General features: G+C 43.4%; 1 protein-coding gene across 28 annotated transcripts in view; it reads left to right on the top strand.

Annotated features, from left to right (window-relative positions):
- MAGI1 (membrane associated guanylate kinase, WW and PDZ domain containing 1) overlaps nucleotides 1-19579 on the top strand; it is a 342718-nt gene that overhangs the window by 283896 nt on the left and 39243 nt on the right. For 23 of the 28 annotated variants that reach the window (XM_066195804.1, XM_066195791.1, XM_066195784.1 and 20 more), the window contains 3 exons: nucleotides 585-677; nucleotides 3481-3663; nucleotides 4829-5449. In XM_066195804.1, the coding sequence (XP_066051901.1) occupies nucleotides 585-677; nucleotides 3481-3663; nucleotides 4829-5449 (897 nt within the window). The remainder of the gene's footprint in view (nucleotides 1-584; nucleotides 678-3480; nucleotides 3664-4828; nucleotides 5450-19579) is intronic. The other 5 variants (XM_066195799.1, XM_066195796.1, XM_066195795.1 and 2 more) reach the window with 1 other exon arrangement.

The following is a 19579-nucleotide window of genomic DNA, read 5'->3' as shown; positions in this document are numbered from 1 at the left end:
CTGGTGTTGTTCCAGTCTGCACTGGGACTCAGGCTATCAGAGGGGAAGAGAAGTGGGCGTTTACATGCATTAGATAAACCCTGCATGAGAGACTTCTTGAACCAAGATCTTTGTGTGTTGTCAGGCTCTAAAATCTGAAGCAATTTCCTTATTTTGAAACACTTTAAAAAAAATATTTTCCTCCCTCCCCACCCCTTCTTTTTCTTACTTTTTACATTATTTTCTTCAAATGCAGCCCAACTGCGGTGAGAGTCCTGTGGCATTTGGGTTTGTTCTTCTGCTTAGATGCCATGAGTGGCACAGGGAGTAGATTTCATTTAAATGTCAAGTAAGTCCATTTAGATGCAAGTCACATCCCAAGTTTCAGTGTAAGACAGGATGTCCCAGCAGATGGATCAGCTGGCCTGGATATAGAGACCCTTCAGAACTGGTTTTTGGTCATCCCATTCATTTTATTCCCTCTGTCTGTGACTCTGTTTCCTCTCTTGCCATACTTCTCACCTCTCCTCTGCTTGACCCCCACACTCCCACAGCTTGTGGTGCTGTTGTGAAACCAGTAACATTTCCCTCTCTGCCCTCTCTAGAATGGACAGAGGAGTGTCCATCTCTCCCTCCACCTGCTGCTCCAAACCATGTTTCAAACAACCAAGAGGCAGTTCGGGAAGCTCCAGTACAAGGTAACAGCCTTGTTAAACCAGTTGTAAAAGAGCAACAAGGTTTTTTTCCCTGAGAATGAAATTCCTTCAGCCAACACAAGGGCAGTATTTCCATGACTGGTGACACACCAGGGCCTCTGCCTGCTTATCTGAATTCCCAGGTTTTGAGACCAATTGTTTCAAGACTACATTTGTTGCTGAATGCAAGAGGTGAATAAGATTATGTACGTCAAAAAGAGGATTGTGGCTATTCTCTGTGTAGCATTCCAAGTTTTCAAACAGAAAGTTGTACTTCTGTACAGGTACTTTGGGCTATTGCAGCCTTATTTATTGTGTCAGTGGTCTGTGTAGCCAGTTACTCACAGACCAGTTGTTTGCCTTAAATAACTCACCAGACAGGGTATGAATCATGCCTGAATTTGCAGCATGAGCTGAAACACTGCCAGGTCAGGTCACCAGCAAGGGCAGGGAGTTCCACTTGTACCTGTGGCAGTAAAGTGCTCTCTGGTTACGAGTGGTTGTAAGTAGGCTTATTTTTGACTACATCTGAATTGCATAGCAAGTGAGTGGGATTGCCCTGGTCTGCAGGAGCCAGAGCCTGGGGAAGGTGAGAGGGGGAATCTGGCTGGACTGCATCTTCCTGGCACAGTTGGGAGCAGCTGAGAGCTGAGAACTACTCCCATGGTCTCTGAAGGCAAACCTGACTGGAGTGCTGCTGTCCCAGGCAGCCTTTCCTGCCAGGAAGTGCTCTCTGCAGCAGGTGGAAACAGAGCAGCCCTTCCAAAACAGATGTGGAATTTCACAGGACCCAAAGCCCCCAGCACATCCTAAGGGGTATTGGAGTACACTAGAGTAATCCAACCTGGTACCAAGGAAAAAAACATGGGAGGTCTCAGGATGGCACCCTGACCACAAGGCACCTGAGTTTAGAGATGTCATCAGAGTGCTCCAAAAATGCTGATCTTCCTCCTGGAGGCATCTGCGAATGCCACCTTTGCCTTTTCCACAGCCAGGCTGAAGCAAGGGCTGCCCAAGCATCCACACCTGGCAATGCAAAGGAGCCAGCATGCAGGGGTGATACTGGGAGCCTGCTCAGCCACCAAAGTTGTGCAGCAGTGTTGGAGCAGAGCATTACCCTCTCTCAGCACCACTCTGAGTGACACGTCCTGGTATCTGCTGATGACTTCTCCTCTCTTTCATTCCTTCCTCTTCCTTTCTCAGTGCTGCTCCCTCCTCTCTCGCTCCCCCTTTGCAGCAGTCTTTTTCCAGCTTCCATGCCCAGAGGTTTTTTTAATCTCTTCCCCTACTGGCACTGCTGGCAGGGGCGTGGGCACAAGGAGCCCTCTCTGTGCCCCTGGCAACACTCTCACAGCCTGGATTTTGTAGATACTCTAATTTCAAATGTGATACCCTCTTGAATGCTGTAGGTGGGATGTAGCCTGTGGTGCCGCTGTCCTGCTGCTGCGGGGCAAGCTCAGCTTGTGTCTGTGGGCAAACACGAGCAAGCTCTGCTTGTTCTGCTTGTCCTTTGAACCAGAAATGAGCCCCTCTGCAGTCTGCCTCTCAGCTGTGTTTGTTACCTGAGACACTGGGTTGCACTTTGATAGTCAGGGCTTTTTTGCAGGCTGGGGTCTGAGCAGACCATCTGCCCATGATGTGCAGGATTACCACGTTCCTCTGCCACCCTTCAAAGGCAGAAAACCACAAGTTCTCACACTGCCTCCTCATGAATAATCTTCAAATATACATTTTTCCCCCCAGTTAAAGGCTTACAAGTCTCAAATCCCCTCGCTGTCCCCTGAGGTCTCCTTTCTGAGCAGAGGCCCACAGCAATGCTGCTGAGGTGTTTGAAAGTGAGCCAGCTCTGCTGGCTGTGATACCCACTGCTGATCCTGGAGCTGTCACCAGAGGGCTTAGTGGCACAGGCTAAGCGTTAAAAACAATTAAAAGTGCAAAGGTGTTTAGTGTTGGCGCTGTGAAGTGCAGCAGCCATGATCCCTTTTGTGAACCTGTGCAACATGCTTTGCAAGGATGTGCTTTTGTCCGTGGAGCACCTCTTTCCCTCTTAACTGTGCTCCCAGAGAGAATTCCCAGCCCTCCAGCACAACTGCTCTGGTCCTGGGCTGCTCTTTAATTCGTACTTCACACCAGAAGTGTTTCATCCACAACAGGCAAAGAGCAGAAAGGGAAGAGAAAAGACTTCAAACAGTGTCTGAAGAACAACATCAACGTCCTCCCCTTTTTCACCAGAGGAGGTCACAGGGTAGTAGCAGTGGTGGGGCTGGGGGTTATGCTAAAGGGTATCAGTGTCTTGTCAGAGCTCAGAAGTTGCTTTTTGCTCAGTGGGTTGGGAGAAAGTCAAGTGGTGAAAAACATAATGATGCTTCTTTCTGCAGAAACTCTCACTGCAGATTCCTTCTGTAGGAGGCCCCCTAACCCTGGCCCATCCTTCCCAGGACGGATATAACCACCTCAGGACAGAGATAAAACGCATCTAGCCCAGCATTAGCAGCTTTAATATATTCCATTCTTTAAAGCAGCATGTTTTCCCCTTTGTAGCCTTGGGGCTTTGGTGCACATGACCACAGCTAACAAAGTGCCAGGTACTGGAGTTTTGTTCACGCCTTTTACTGCATGCCTGGATTCAGGGAGACAGGTGGAGTGTGATGAGATGAGAGGGTGCAGGAGTGAAGTGCAGTCCTGTCCCTGCACACTGCTGTGTTTGTCCATGGACTCGTTAGAATGGGGAGGAGCAGAGGAAAAAGAGATCAAACACTCTTGCCTGCCTGCTTATAGATTTTTTTTTTCTGAACTTCCTACACAGGAAAACCTTTTTTTACACGAAACCCTTCTGAGTTGAAAGGGAAGTTCATCCACACCAAGCTAAGGAAAAGCAGCAGGGGGTTTGGCTTCACTGTCGTTGGAGGAGATGAGCCAGATGAATTCCTTCAAATCAAAAGTTTGGTGCTTGACGGTCCTGCAGCGTTGGACGGCAAAATGGAAACAGGTACTGTTGCTGTGTGTAAAAATCATCACTGCCACTTTGGTTTGTGTTTTTGCAGCTGGTTTGAGGTGCCATTCATAAAGGACGGTAATCTTCATCCTCTTTTTGGGGAAAGGCATTCAGCTTTCCTATCTGCAAGTAAGGAAGGGAGATACATTGAGGAATATATCCAGAATCTTGGAAAAGGGTGCTTCATGTGTTGGAATTCCATCTCAGTGTCAAAATACCCAGCTGAGACACTGGGACTCCTCCCCACACTGCTCAGAGGAGAGCAGCCAGCAATTGTGGGGCTCCAAATTAGGCTAAGGGTTCCTGCACCCCTCTGTGGCAATGGATGATGGATTTTTGTAGGGCTGCACCACCGTTTGTTTGTGTCTCTGCCATGCTCCTTGCCTCTTTCCAAAGCTACTCCCAAGGAATGGGCAGAGCAGTGGGCTAATCTGCATTTTTTTGGTGTGGAGGTACCAAGGCCAAATTCATTTTGCCAGAAATCAGGTCCACCATAATTTAGTGGCAAAATATAAAATACAGTTTAGTGGTGAACACAGCGGTGCTGGGTTAATGATTTGACTGAATGATCTTGCAGATATTTTTCCACCTTGATTTTATGAAATCTTAGGCTTCGTCTGAGGTCACAACTCCTCACTTTCAGTTGGAGCATCCCAGCACTTACCATCCCTGTTTTGCAGGCCCAGTGATAATAAAATGACTCATAACTTGATCGATATCTGGATTTCACGGTGAAGCAAGAGACATGACATGTGGCACTCACTGTGTTTGAGCAGTTGGTATTTGAGAGCCTGCTGTTACAGCTCCCATGTGCTCTCAATTTTGTTTCTATCATATGTGAACATGTAACAGTGAGAGCTGGACTTCACAATAGCTGTGAAACGGGCCATATACCATCATTTAAATTCATTAATTTTTTGCATAAGCCAATTCCATTTTCACTTTCAAAAACATTTATGTACATAAAGGCTTTATGCCGTGAACCCACAGAGTTTTTGCTCCCCCAAGTGTCACCACTCCTTCTTCTTGTGCTGAAATGCTGCTGTTGCCTGTGAGTGGTACCTGTGGATGCTGCAGATTTGCTCTCAGGTTCTAATCCTCACCTTCCTGTAGTGCACAAAATGTATTTTCTTGGTCTGTCTGTCTGTGTCTGCTGCAGGGGACGTCATAGTCAGCGTGAACGACACCTGTGTGCTGGGGCACACTCACGCCCAGGTGGTGAAAATCTTCCAGTCCATCCCCATCGGTGCCAGCGTGGACCTGGAACTGTGCCGGGGCTACCCCCTGCCCTTCGACCCCGATGACCCCAACACCAGCCTGGTCACGTCCGTGGCGATTTTGGACAAAGAGCCCATCATTGTGAACGGGCAGGAGAACTACGACTCCCCGGCCAGCCACAGCAGCAAAACAGGGAAAGTAAATGGCACAAAGGAGGCCAGGCCCAGCAGCCCGGCAGAGGCCTCCTCCAATGGACCCCACGGCTACCCCAACGACACGGTGTCCTTGGCGTCCTCGATAGCAACACAGCCTGAACTCATAACTGTGCACATAGTGAAAGGGCCCATGGGCTTTGGGTTTACTATAGCAGACAGTCCCGGGGGGGGCGGCCAAAGAGTCAAACAAATCGTGGACAGCCCGCGATGCCGCGGCCTGAAGGAGGGAGACCTCATAGTGGAAGTCAACAAGAAGAATGTGCAGAGCCTCACTCACAACCAGGTGGTGGATATGCTGATTGAATGTCCTAAGGGGAGCGAAGTCACGTTGCTGGTGCAGCGAGGAGGTAAGTCTTCAAAACTGTTTTAAAGCAACTCCTCTTGAAATTTAAAAAAAAAAAAAAAGGAAAAAAAAAAAGGAAAAAATGCGTGTCACGAAAGATCTGCTCTCCTAAGCTTCTCTGTAGAAGTGGCTTTTTTTCCTGAGGTGTAGGAGCTGCTCCAAGTTGGCAGTTGTCAGGTCACATAGATGGTTAAAATTGTTTATTGTGTGTTGCCGCACTGTGAGGGATGCTCAAGTGGACACAAAGTTGGTAAGGGGCAGGAGGGTGGTGTGGTTACACGTGTGGTTACACCTTTGCTTACATAACAAACCCTGGTCTTGTGCTCAGGAAACTTGAGTGTTTTAAATAGAACACGGACATTCCTTGAGCTATTCTGAGATGTGGAAAAAGCTGGTAATATGTTCTGTAATTTGCAGTGTTCAAATCAGGTACTTAATGACTCTTCATTGGGGAAGGATTATACCTGGGATACACTTGGGAGCATAGAAGAGAATTTAAGTTTCTCCAAGTTGTAAGCAATTGCAATGTGACTTTGCACATTTGTTTGCTGTGCCGTTGGGAGCTGAGCTCATTTATTGGCAGCATTGCTGAGGCCACCAGCAGGTACAGAACCCATCCCACAGGCAGCCCACATGGAGCATGGTTGGCAAGTAGCCTGTCAGTGGTCAGTCCATCCACAGGAACTCTTTCCCTGCACATAGTAAGTGTAAAGAAACCTGAGGCAGCACCCCTGTAGCCTGTGGATTGAGTTACTGGGATAGGGTCAAGCTCACAGGCAAATTCCAGGTTGGCTATTGAGTGCAAAATCAAGAGCAGAGGGGTCAGCTGTCCCTCCCTCCCTGGCATTAGCAGTGGGGCTCTCAGAGGGGCAAAGGCCTGTCCCCTCTGTGCTCCCTGTCCCATGCAGGTTTTTATGGACAACACACACATGGGTGCCCAGTGGATGACAGGAGTGACCTCGCTGCAGAGGCAGAGTTAAACAGACAAGTAGGTGCTGAACACAGCCCCCAGCCAGCCCTGTGGGGAGTGTGTGCTATAAAAGTACCTTCCTGCTGACTTTTCTAAAGTGTTTTGATTGTAGTAAACACCAAAAGCCAGTCCATTTTAACAAGGGACAAGTTGTTTCCTGAATTTACAAGTCTGGCTTCTTGTTTTCCAAGACCTATTTCAAGGCATTGAATACACTGATTCTGCAATTAATAGCAGCTCTAGAGAAAGCACTGTTTTTCCTATACTTCTTTCTTTCCAAGTGCTTACTGTGTTTTTGTATTTTGATAATAAATTAGAAAGTAGAGAACAGAATATATTAAGAATTCGCCAATTTTCAAAGTGTGAGTTCCTTAAAGACTTTCAGTACTAGAAAGATTTAAAAAATGCACTTCATTCTCATGATTAATATATGTATTATGGAGAAAATACGGTTGGAAGAAAAATAGCAGCTATTATTAATCCTCCTGGTGAGTGCATATATATCTAGTAACACCATATATTAATTATTTGAATTGTGCCTGACATTTAATAATCCACCTAAAGCCTTGAAGGCATAATGAAAAGTTTTGATGAGGAAATAAAAGCCTAGTTTTAATAAAATAGTAAATAGTTCCCTGGTAATCTTGTTGAATCTTTTTTTTTTTTTCAAATTTAATCAAGATAATAACCACATCTGCTATCACCTTCCTAGATAAGGTACCGTGTCGGTCTCCTTGAACTGTGTCCCTCCCTCCTTCAAGGTGGTCACATTTCCATCTCAGCAGAGAGCACTTGCAGTTTTGAATTTCACGCTCTTGTGGCACAGAACGTGGAGATCCTGGTGGCCCTGATCCACAGTTAATCATTGAAACAAGGCTCTCCTCACATCCAGAGGAAAGCTGGACCAAAAGGCACTCAAGCTATGGCAGAGGAGCAGAGCATGCCCAGCAGTAGCCTCAGAACCAAAACCAGTCAGGTTTGGTTTAAGGCTTCTAAGGTGATTTGGGGGATGAGAGGCTGGACATGCCCCACTCACAGCCCAGAAATCCAACCATGTCCTGGGCTGCAGCCAAAGCACCGTGGGCAGCAGCTGCTCCACCCGTGTGAGATCCCACCTGGAGCACTGCATCCAGCTCGGGGGGCCAGCACTGGAACAACAAACATGGACCTGTGGGAGCCAGCCCAGGGGAGGCCACCAAGATGATCAGAGGGATGACGATATGAGTAGCTCTGCTATGAGTACAGGCTGAGAGTTGGGGTTGCTCCACATGAAAAGAGAAAGCTTCAGGGAAACCTTACAGCACCTTCCAGTACATAAAGGGGCTACAAGATTGCTGGAGAATGACTTTTCACAAGAGCATGTAGAGACAGGACAGGGGGAATGGCTTTAAACTGAAAGTAGGTAGGTTTAGGTTGGATATTGGGAAGAAGTTGTTCCCTGTGAGGGTGGTGAAGCCCTGGTACAGGTTGCCCAGAGAAGCTGTGGCTGCCTCATCCCTGGAAGTGTCCAAGGCCAGGCTGGATGGGGCTTGGGACAACCTGGGATAATGGAAAGTGTCCTGTGCCCAGCAGGGCGGTTGGAACTAGATGATCTTTAAGGTCCTTTACAACCTAAACTATTTAAAAAAAACAAAACCAAAAGGTGGAACTGGCTAAAATCCACATGGCACTCAGTGCTGCTGCACTTGGGTCCTTTCTCCTGAAACTTCACCTCGTGTTACCCCTGCCAAGCCTCTCCTCAGCAGCACCACCCCCAGACAAGGCGCCGCTATTTATTTTGGTCTGATTGCAGAAATGTATTTGGCTCGGGTGTCTGATAAGCTCCTTCAGGGCTTTTGAAGCTGTTCTTCAGTCTCCCTGTCACTTGTCCTTTCCTCCTCCTCCCTCTGGTGTCCAGTGAGGAAAGTGCTCTCAGATGCTGTCAGCATTCTTCTTTCAGCCCCGCACTGGCATTCGGTCCCGCTGTGCAGGAAGCATCCCTGCAGCACTAAGGCTTGTATTCAAGAGCTGTCGAAAGGATTTTCAGAAGTGATTACTAATCAAGCAGAAAAATATCAGAAAGAGATGAGCAGTATACAGGAAAAGCTCTGCCTGCTCCAAGCTGCTGGTGCACTCCCAACAAGGAGGCCTAATTGTTAAAACGCAAATGCAGAGCTGCTGAGAGCAGCCTGTAAAATATTTACTGTGAAGTGTGTTCCGCTGAAGCTTATGGGAGAGGGCAAATTCTGCTGCTGCCTCTGAGCGAGGAACACAAGGATGATTTCAGGAGGGATGAAGCTGAAATGGCCCCTCTGTGTGCTCACGTGTCGTCTAAAATCATTTACAGGACTCGTGCAGGATTGGTGCAGAGGGATAAATACTTCAATACAAAGTCAAATCACTGAGAATTTGCTTTCCAGAGGCCTCATAGGAAATTTACCTTGTCTATGTTGTGGTTTAATTTTTTAAAAAAATTTTCTTCTCCTTCTTCCCCTCTGTAGGATTAATCATATTGCTGTTGTTTTCCTGTTTCACCTGTATGTGGATAAAACTGGATAAAACTCACTGATCTTGAGGGGTTCAGAAAGAGTTCAGCCCCCTCAGGGTGCAGAGGGTTGACTGGGCTGGTTGGCAAAGCTGCTTTTGCTTAGCAAAATGAAGGGACAGAGGGCACAAAATAATTATTGTCTCTATTAGGCAGGAGAGATAGAAGGTACTTAAATGAAGGAGTTGGCTGAACAACTGTGTGTTGTTTGGCTGTGAGTAATTTAAACTGGAAATGAAAAGAGAGTGCCAAGCCATTAGAGCCTGTAAGTCAAACTGGAGGAGGCTTGAAGGCTTTACTGCCTGAAGGTGAAGCTCAGCACGTTTGAAGGGGACAGGATATGGTGCCTGCAACAGCAGAGGAGATGCTTGATAACCCAGCAGGACCATTTCAGAGCTCTGCGCCTGAAAGTACACCAGTGCTGCTGCTACAAAGTACAGAATTAAGCATAAGTTTTTGTCCCTGCACCGGAAATTGTGCTTACATGCTTTGGTTATTTAAAAAAAATATTGTTAATGCGGCCACAAAAGGTACAACTTTATCTTGAATGTTTGTAACTGAAACGGTTCTTTTAACCTTGTACCTACCAAGTACATAAAGTACTTTCCACAAAAAAAAAATTTAAAAAGTAAAGAAACAAGGTAATATTATTTGCTACTTGAAATCCATTAGTCATTGAAACCTTGCCTGTGCACTGTAATCAACTGAAATAAGCAATTATCAAATACCTCTCCATTCTGCACGGACTCTATTCATAATAAAATAAACATTTTGTCAGAATAATTTCTCTGCTTCCCAAGAGACTTCTATTCTGGAGGTTGTGTCTGAGTTAGGACAGGTGGGGGCTGTGTCGGAACAAGTTATTCTGCAAAACTACTGTGCTGTATTTCTTGGGACCACTGAGATCTAATATTGTTTCAGTGAAAACTGTCATGTATTTTATATTTGTGAATTGCCTCTGATTAAAAAAGATTTTTTTCCCTTTTTTTTCCTTTTTTTTTAGGTCAGTCTTCAGGTTAACCAAAATACATGTGTTTAGTTTGTGTTCAGTTTCAAGAATTACACTGGGTAGTGTTCATGCAGGTTTGAATGGACAATTTACCTTCAAACCTCTCACAGTTAGTGCTTAGTTGCATCTTTATTCACTGGAAGGTCAAAAATAGCATAAACCTTGAGCCTGATCTACGTAATCCCCTGGAAGATGTGTTCCCACTTTGCTCCAGATCAAAGTAAAGGCACGCAGGTGAAATGTCACTCACATGCCCTGTGCAAATCAGTGCCATTTCTAATTGTTTTCCCTAGTGTCAAACTCCTGTTAAACTGGGGAATGGAAATACATCTTCTGAAAAAAAAAAAAATGCTAGATAGATATATAGATGTACACTAGAGTGTCTAAACTAAACGTGCTTAATTGGAAAAAGAATCAGTGCAACATCTACTTGTCTAAATGCCCATCAGTGGGTACCTGAGTCTTACCTCCATGTAAAAGTCCATAGTAAATTCCCTATTTTTGTTCAGTGGAATGAAAGGTGCTTGAGGGGAGCAGTGAGGTTGGTGGAAATGGGGAGGGGTCTGTTCCTACAGTCCTGCTCGCTTGGTCCTCAGGTCAGTGGGTTTAAGAAGTTCCTTGTGACACGTGTAATTACAACAAAAATTTGCAACAACGGAAAAAAAAATTACAAAGCTCTAAAGCAATAAACCTGTCGAGTCTCCTTAGCTACATGGACCTTCCCTTGCTGGAATTCCCACCTGGAAATGAAGTTTTCTCCTCTGTTCTTTAGCTGGAACTGGATCATTGAGTGGTATGAGCAAAACAAAGAAGGGGTGGAATTAGAGCTCCTTTTCATTTGCTATCCCTAATGATGTAAAGCCATGGTATAATTAGAGCTGCAATCAGCTATTCAGTGCAGACTTGAACTCTTTTGAACAAGCCACTCACTTCTGTTTACCCTTTAGGCTTGCAGTGAAGAGTGAGTTGAAAGTCATGCCACTTAAGCACTGAGCTGCCAGAAAATTTCAAACTGTCTTAGCAGCTGCTGAATTAGAGAGAAAGTGAGTTCAAACTGCATTTGGGACAAAAATCACAACCTGGGAGTCATCTGATGGTTACCACAGAGCACGTTTGCCCGTGCCAAAGCTTGTGGAATGGGAAGAAAAGTTCACCATTCCCAGCAGTGTTTTCAGCTCAAGTACAGAGGGGCCAGAGCTTTATAGTGAGGTCTTTGTGCTGTGTTTGTATCTAGGAACTCCCTGGACCCCATCTGGCCAAGCACAGAGCTGCTGCTGCCAGGCATCATTCATGTGCCACCCTTATAGTCGGTTTTCTTGTGGCAGCTCCTTTCCTGGACCCCCAGAACGGGGGCAGATCTAATTCCTTTGGTGTGCTCAGATGACTTCCAAACTTTTTAAAAATCCCTTCTCAAATCACCTCTTTTTACCTTGCCTTACCTTCTGTCCATCACCACCAGCTACCAAAGCTCCTGGTACCTTCTACTCAGGTATCTTCCACCAAACCTGTTTGTTGAATCTTTCAATTTGTCACTCAGTAGAGGTTGTTTTGTGCTGTATGCTGAAAAATACTTGATATTGTAGTACATAAAATACCATCCAGACTCATAGGCACCCCTCACTGGTTAGTAAATCATATTCAGGAAATCAGAATTGTAGTATGCTTAAAGAAGTATATGTCCATGTTTAAGGCCAAGATTTATTTTTCAAGCTCATCACTTCGTATTCCAGGGTCATTACTTTGTAATTCCCGAGTTATGGATTTCCTGGTTAAAGCTGGAATATTATTTAGCATTTAAAAATCCATCTTGAATTATTTCATCTTGTTTATTTTTGTTAGTGTTTCCTTTAAAGAGCTTTGCTTGGCAAGAAGGGAATCAGATTAGTATAGCTGGTTTACACACTGTGATAGAAATGAGATGTTTTTAAAAGTTTTGCTTTGTGCCTTTTTGCCATTTTCTGAAAACAGACAACCCTAGTAAAAAAGGCATTGTTAAAATTTAGGTGCAGGAAAAGAGCAGGACAGGGGGAACCTTTAGCTGGGAGTAGCGGAGGTTTTTTTTCCAAACCACCAAGTCACTCTTTGCTATTCTCTTCTCTGTGTTGACTGGAATTATATTCTAAGGCCAAAAGAAGCTGTTGAGATTTTAAAGAAAGTTTAAAACAACTTTGATGTAACATTTGCTATTCTCTCACAGCCTTACTCTGATTAGGCACTAGTGTATCAAGGAGCAGATAGGAAAATCATTTGAAGTGGGGAAAAGATGAAATAAAGGTAACGTTATAGGTTTAGGTATTTTTAACAAGAAGTTTGAAGTTCATACCCCCTCATTAGAATTGCTTATGTGCGTGTGTTTCAATCCAGTGTGCGAGTTAATTTTCCTGCAGCAGCTCCAGAGTGTTAGATACGCCTTTTTGGGACAATGCTGTGTATTGTTATGCAGCACCATACACTGATCACTGTAATTGGTTTTGTAAAGCAAGCGAGCAGAAACTTGTTTTCTCTTTGTGATAAAAATAAGCCGAACTTAACATTTAAAATCAGGTCGTCTTATAAATAATGTAGTGTGTTGGGATTACGTGGTGTTTTTTCTCCTTCAAAGTGCTTTACAGGTGTTAATCTTAGTGACATTAGTCGTTTGTTTTTGATGATCTGAATTTGTGAGGTTTGGGATGACTTTGCTTACCAAAACCACAAAGGGGGAGGTTTTTGGTGATGCTCGAGTCCGTGGCAAAGCTCCCATTAGACTCCAGGAGGCAGCAGGGTTTCACCCAGGTTTTTCATGCCTACAGATAGCTACAGCCACTAAGGGTAATTGTTGGTAACTTGCTCAGACACCAAGTAGTTTAATGTATGTTACTAATGTTCATATAAATAATGCATTTGCAGAAACTAAGGAATTAACATTGCCGGGTCCTGCTGGAGTTTTTCAGTACAAGACATCCAGTTGAAATAGTAATTGACAAAGCCAAATATCAAAAAGCCCATGTGTGCAAAAATCCTACTTTAAGCTCCCAAAATTCCAGTTACAAAAATACCACATCAGAGCTCTTTCTGATTTGTTTTGTTTTGTTTCAAGCTTCTATTATTCATATACAGTTGTCTTTCCTAAACTGTGGGAGGCCAAGGAACTCCCAACAAAGCACATTGTCCTATGAACACTTGATTTCAAAACAAGCAGCTTTATAATATTACAGTTCTGATAACGAAGGAGACTGGGCATTGCTGGGGTATGAACATTTTAATTGCTGCAGAATTTCCAGCTATTGCTGGTGTGATACATGTGAATTGCTGATACTAATCTGTTAGGCATTCGAGGCCTAAGTGTTTCCCCCTCAGCTACCCTTCATTAACTCCATTTGCACTGATTCTCTCCTAGAAATGAGTAAGCAAATGAAGGGATGCCTGTGAAATCTGCTTTTTGGGTCAGCATCAGCTTTACATGAGCTACCCTGCATTTTTGTGGCAGCATGGCCTATCTATGCTCTAGCTTGTGTCCCCCAGATATATGTGTCATCTGAGCTCCAGAGCTGCTTAGAAGTGTAAAATAGGATAGAACAGTTGCTGATTCATTATTTGTTATTTTGTTACATATTTTGCATTTATTTCAAGGGTTGATACAATCTTCTAAAGTTTTTTGCTCTTTCATGAAGCATGCTTTAAGGCCAGGAGGAAACCTGTACTTTAATTACCATGTTTGGAATAGGGAAATAATGTCACTTTTGTGTAGTCCTGCGTGCTGACAGCACAATAGTGGTGGTGTGCACGTTACATGCATGGCTGCCTTTCTGTGGCAGGGAATCTGGATCTGCTTTAGCATCAGTAAGAAAACCAAAGCATTTGCTGAATGCTGGAAGAAAAAACAAAAACATGGCTGAAATCTCCTCATCAGGATATTTTATTGCCTGAACCATCCTATCTTGCAGAAAGCAGTAGGCTCTGAGATGAGAACTAAACAGGAGGTTGCTTATCAAATGAAAGATGAAAGCTCTGAAACTCTTCCTAAAGGTTTGGGGTTTTTTTTTTCCCCCTCCTTAGCTGAGGTTTTGAAAGTTCGTGCTTTTATTTTTTTTTTCACCTTATGTTGATTTGGTTTGGGTATTAAATGCTGAAGTAGTGTAAGTGGAGCAACTTAAACCCACACAGTGTTGCCTTATATCAAATGTGATGTGATGTAACACAAGGTGGCACAGCAGAACCTAATACTGTGCATTAGATAAGGCAGATTTAGCTGGAGATGTGCCTCCCACATCTTCATTGGGATTTGCACGGCAGGAAATGGAGCAGACTTGGAGGTGTGCAGCAAGGAGGATTTTGTTCCACTCAGCTTTTCCTCCTACCCTCACGTACTGCCTGGGTGACGTTTTGGTGTGCAAGTAAATCATGAGTTTTTATCAGCCACACTGCAGGTAGGTGCAGTAGCTGCTGCCTTGATTTGGCGTTATAATAACCAGCCATAACAGAAGTAATGAGGTGTCAGAAATCCAAGAAAGGTCTTTGTTTATCACTGTAATTAAATACATTTGGAGAGTCATTAAAAGCAATAGCAGGTGGGCAAAACTGAGGAAGAAGGATGACTTTGTAATGGACTAGTCAATGGTTTTCTTCTGAAATGGATTGCCTTTAAATATCTGTCTGCATGTCTGTAAGTCTCTCCATTCTGAATTTAAATGTTTTTCCCATTCTGCATTGGGATTTTACGTTTATTTTTGTCTCAGTCAGATTTATTTTTGTGATGGTGACAGTAACTAGGTTATACCAGCTTTAAGACTCGGTTAACCTGTGCCTTTTGTGCCAGAAGACCATAAGCTGGGCTTAAGAATTTGGCAGGGCTTGTAGGCCAGACAGACTTGGTAGAGAAGGCTGAGCTTCAGGGAGGTGACACAGCTGGCTGAGGATGCTGGGACAGGTCAGGACTCTGTGGCTGGGAGCATATGAAGGTGATGTTGGTAGGGATGTGCAGCGGAATATCTCCTCAGAAGTTTCCTTTCCATCCTTCAGAATTAGTCTCTGAGATGTACAGGTTACATCCTTGAAAGTATATCAAGTTATTGATATATTTTAATAGAAAACTATTTTTAAATTAATAAATTAATAAAGTTATGTTAATAAAGTCATGTTTTGTGGAAACATCCTTAAAACCATTGTCCTCTAGTAGAGCTTTTCAGAGTGCCATGTGTGTATGTGCACTCCCCAGGTCTGAATCTGCCTGAGCATTCTGTAAATGCTAGCTTGTAATTAAGGGATGTTATATATTAATAGCAGCATCCCACTAATGCCAAAGAGCCTCTGTGCAGGCTGCTGGCCAGATATGAAACATGAGAATCTGCCGTAAGCCACCCAGTTGGAGCACATGGATTTACACCTTGTAGCAGTGCTGTGGTAAATCTGAAGACAAACCCTGTCACTGAGCAGGATAAATACAGATGTGACTGTAGCAAAATACGGTTTCTCCTCTCCAATGTCCTCTGTCCTGAGCTTGGCAGTGGGGTTGGCCTGGAGGTGCTGCTGCCCTTCAGCACCTCCGTGGTCATGCTCTGGGACAGGCAGCTGGGGAGAGGAGCCATGGGACTGGGCAGCTTCAAAACTGCAACATGCCCCAAAAATTGTGAGAGGGTTTCCAGAAATCAAGCTTGCAAGTTGTGGATTTTGTGGCCTTCTGGAAAAGGATAGGTACCCTCATGGATAGCCACACAGGTATGCTTATGTATATAAAAAATAGATACATAATACTGTGTGTACACACCCTCTTATCTGTGTAAGAAGAACATGGGGGTCTGTAATTACTTTCCAATTCCAGTGTTTAGCTTCTGAAATTTGTGAGATTTCAGAAATTTAATGTTCTGTGTACATATTTGTTTAAATATCAACAAAGGTTTTCATCTCAGCATATGACTCCGACAGCTTGAGCTTTATGATAAGCACTTCATTTAATGAGCTTCAAAATAAAAATATAAGAACTGCTGACGTGCTTTCAACCATAGGCTAGATGGGTAATTGTCACACTAATTCTCCATCTCTTTATTATCTTACTGTCTTGGAATTGTCTTATATGTATATTACTGCATAGTTAAATTTATATTTTCATAGTAATTAAATAGCATTTTATTAGCCTATATCTTTTTTATCACTCCTAAAATCAATTCTCATTTGAGATGTTGAAAATATGACTGAGACTTTAATGGCGAGGAATTGTTCAGCATCCCAACCAAAAATGAGTATTTGAGACTAATAAAATTTAGCATCTTTAGAGCATCTAGAACTGAAATTCTTCTTAATGGCAATAATGTTCTATGCCTCATTATGCTTTTCGTTAGTGACAGTGGGTTAATAATGCCCAAGATGATCTCTTCAAAACATTGCTTTCTTGGCATTAGCATTGAACATTAGCATTAGAAATGTAGCATTTTTCACTATATTTGGTAGTTATCAAACTTGATTAATGGCAGGACTGTATTACTGCAGTGTAAATTATTCTCTTGCTTAAAGCTTGTATTGCATAGCTAATTTTTTTTTTCCTAGTGCAGTGACACTCTTGTTATGCAAATCACGATGACAAGCAAAAAAGTTTAGCAGGGACAGATAGGGGATTTCTTCTTGATTTTTCCTTTCTTCTTATGCCTGCACAGACTTGCCTCTCTTGTTGCTGACTGGTCTGGTCTGGAAAAGATGAACTTCCATCTACTCTTTTAAATAGTATTTGTCCTTTATTAGAAATTCTTTGGCAATGGATCATAGGGAGTCAAGGGGATTGCTTTGTCACCACCAATATCCTGTCCCCTGCCCTCCCCCAGTAGCACTAATGGCCATTAGCGTTAATTATTTAAAGTTCCTTGTTTTGCACACAAAAAGCAGCAATCAATGTTCAGTGCCAGGTATATGCTTGTGTACCCCCTGATTCCAGTACTTTACCTAAACCTCATCTTTCAAAGTGTCTGTTTTCTTTGATACAGCCTTTGGTTTTTATTCAGCATGGTGTAAGTGCTATTTAGAAAGCTTGAAGGTTTTATTTTTTTTTCCAGGCAGGAACATTTTCTCTGTAAATGTTAACCTTGGGACACGGTCCAAAATCTTTATTTTCTTGTGTTTTTCTTCATCTCAAATTAATTTTCAGCACTGGTGCATTCTGGGCTGCAGGTGACATAGGGTAAAGCCTAACGGGTGACCTTTCGTCTCAGACTCACCTATAGCTTATTTTGCTCTTGGATAGAGATGGTCTGCAAGCTCTCCAGATTGGAAGAGTCAAGGAACTCTGAGAAGTGAAGGTCTATAAACAGCTGTTCTCCTCTTTCATGTGCAAAACCACCCCAAAACTAAAAAACGTTAAGCAGTACGCAGATATTGTAAGCCATACATAAGATGACAGTCAGGCCTCCACACTGGCTCTTAGCAATTCCAGGAGCCTTTTTCCTCTGGGTGGGTTGTGCAAACCACTGAATTGTTCCAACTTCAGTTGAAATCCCATTGAAATATATAATTTGTGTGTGGGTGTGTGGTGGAAAGCAGAGCATTCACAGCAGCTGGCCTCCACGTGTCCGAGCTGTTGGGATGGGCTGGCTGCATGGCTCCTGTGGTGCCTAGAGATGAGTCTTCCTGAGGATTCAACTTTGGATAATTTTGACCCACCTTCTCTAAAACACGGGGCTGTGGAACAGGGCATGTTGTGTCTGGTGTCCATTTAGGTAATTTTAGGGCATTTATGGCTGCCTGAGCCCTCACCAGAACCAGGCCCAGCCTGTGGTGTGGGTTTGTTGTCACACATTGCATTCTGTGTATGCTCAGTGAAGCAGAGTTTGCCATGTTTCATGGTCTTCCCATGTTACTTAGGTTCATGAAGACAAAGGAGTTGAGGGGAAAAAATGTTCCTTTAAAAATTGTGTGTTAGAAACAGCAACACTTGGGGTCAAGTTCTGTCCCATGTGTTCTTCCATCGACTCGTCATAAATAGGGTTAGCAACCTTACAGCTTCCCAAAAGTTTTACCACTCAAGACTGCACAGTTAACACAAATAATATGAAATAAGCTGAATTATGGATTTAATTCAATGGGTCACATCACCCACAACATAACACAGTGTCATGCAACAGAAGTACAGCTCCTCATGTGCATGGAGAGTGCTGAAGTCATGTTACAAAACTTGCTTAATGATTTGCATTTTTTCCCCTATGTTACAAAATGTAGTTGAGCAGATGGATGCAGCCAGCTGTACACAGAGCTTTAGGGAGTACTGGGGAGAAAAGCGAGAGGGTTTCGTTAAGATAAATGTAATAATCTCTGTGATAATTAGTTTAATTTAGATCCCTGCATCTGACTCATTTTTGACTAACCTTGTATGAGGTCTTTCTTGCTTTGCTGATGGGTCTGTGAATTTAGTTTGATTACAATCCCTTTTTTTTGTTCCTGTGGATTGCTCACTGATCACTGATATTTTTCATTAAGCAGTTGCTTTATTACATTGTTATTTAGAGGGAAGTAATTTGTGTTTTCTAATTAATTTAATTCCAGGCACATTTAGTAAGTAGCTACAATGAGCCCATTCAAGGGGTTTTAGGTCATATTGACATTGTTTACCAGATGTGCTCATTTGTTTTAAAACATTGTTAACTCTGTGGTGACAACAGCCCTGTGTGATTGCTTGACTCTTCCATCATCTTCTGTAATCTGAATCTCCAAAACCCCCCAAAATTAGAAGATGCATCTCAGGTACTAGTGAGAGATGCCTGTGGGTATCAAATCAGAGGTAAATTATATTGCAATGTCAGTATAAACTATTACTATTTATTATTGGGTTTGAGGGCATAGCAGGGACAAGCCTTCTGGCTTCTCCTAGCCAGGGATGTGAAGCCATTTATACAACCACCAAAAATCCGGATAATGCCAAAAAGATGCAGGCTGGGTGTTTAGTCTATGCTTGGCCTGTTTACCTCTGAAAAAGTTGCAGTGAGGCTGCAGGAGAGAAGAGGGCAGCCAGGAGGATGAGCTTCCAAGCAAAGTGCATGGCATGAGGAGTGATGGGACATGTTAATGGAATCCTAACGCCAGTGCTGTAATTCACAGTTGTCACTATCCCAAATTCATGGACTTGGGAAATGTTTTCACCAGAAGCTTTTTGGAAAAGCTCAGCTTTTCCTTGCTAGTGGAGCTCCCAGGATTTGGGGGTTATTCAAGTACTTGGTGCTCATCGCTGTTAAATATTGTATCCATTCCATCACCTGAGTGTGAAAACTCCCCATTATACCTATCATTTGCTCATTTGGCCTGCTGTGCCAGGAGCTGGAGTTCTAAAATGAGACCCTAATTAGATGAATAAATAATATTTTCACAGGAAAATGTACAGGCAGGTTATTCCCTTGACTACAAGCTTGTCCCATGAAAAACTACCAACATTTGTTAACGCGGTCTGCAGTCACTTATTTTGGTAAGAAGTAAATTATTGCTTGTTCTGCAGCAAAGTCTGGCACAGAGCAGCGACACTGTAAGATTCATTGGCCTCTAAAGGACCCACCAAACAATAGCCTTGATGTGTTTTCCATTATTTTTCAACTGTTTTCCATCTCTTTGGGGTTGGAACAGCTGACATTAATGACAAACTTTGAAGGAAAGGTTTGTTCAGTAGTTCATACTTACTAAA

This window comes from Chamaea fasciata, unplaced genomic scaffold (genome assembly GCF_029207755.1).
Source record: "Chamaea fasciata isolate MVZ Bird 193981 ecotype frontalis unplaced genomic scaffold, bChaFas1.0.hap1 SCAF_13, whole genome shotgun sequence".
Lineage (NCBI taxonomy): Eukaryota > Metazoa > Chordata > Aves > Passeriformes > Sylviidae > Chamaea > Chamaea fasciata.
Note: the sequence above shows the minus strand (reverse complement) of the source record. Positions and strands in the feature narration are given on the sequence as shown.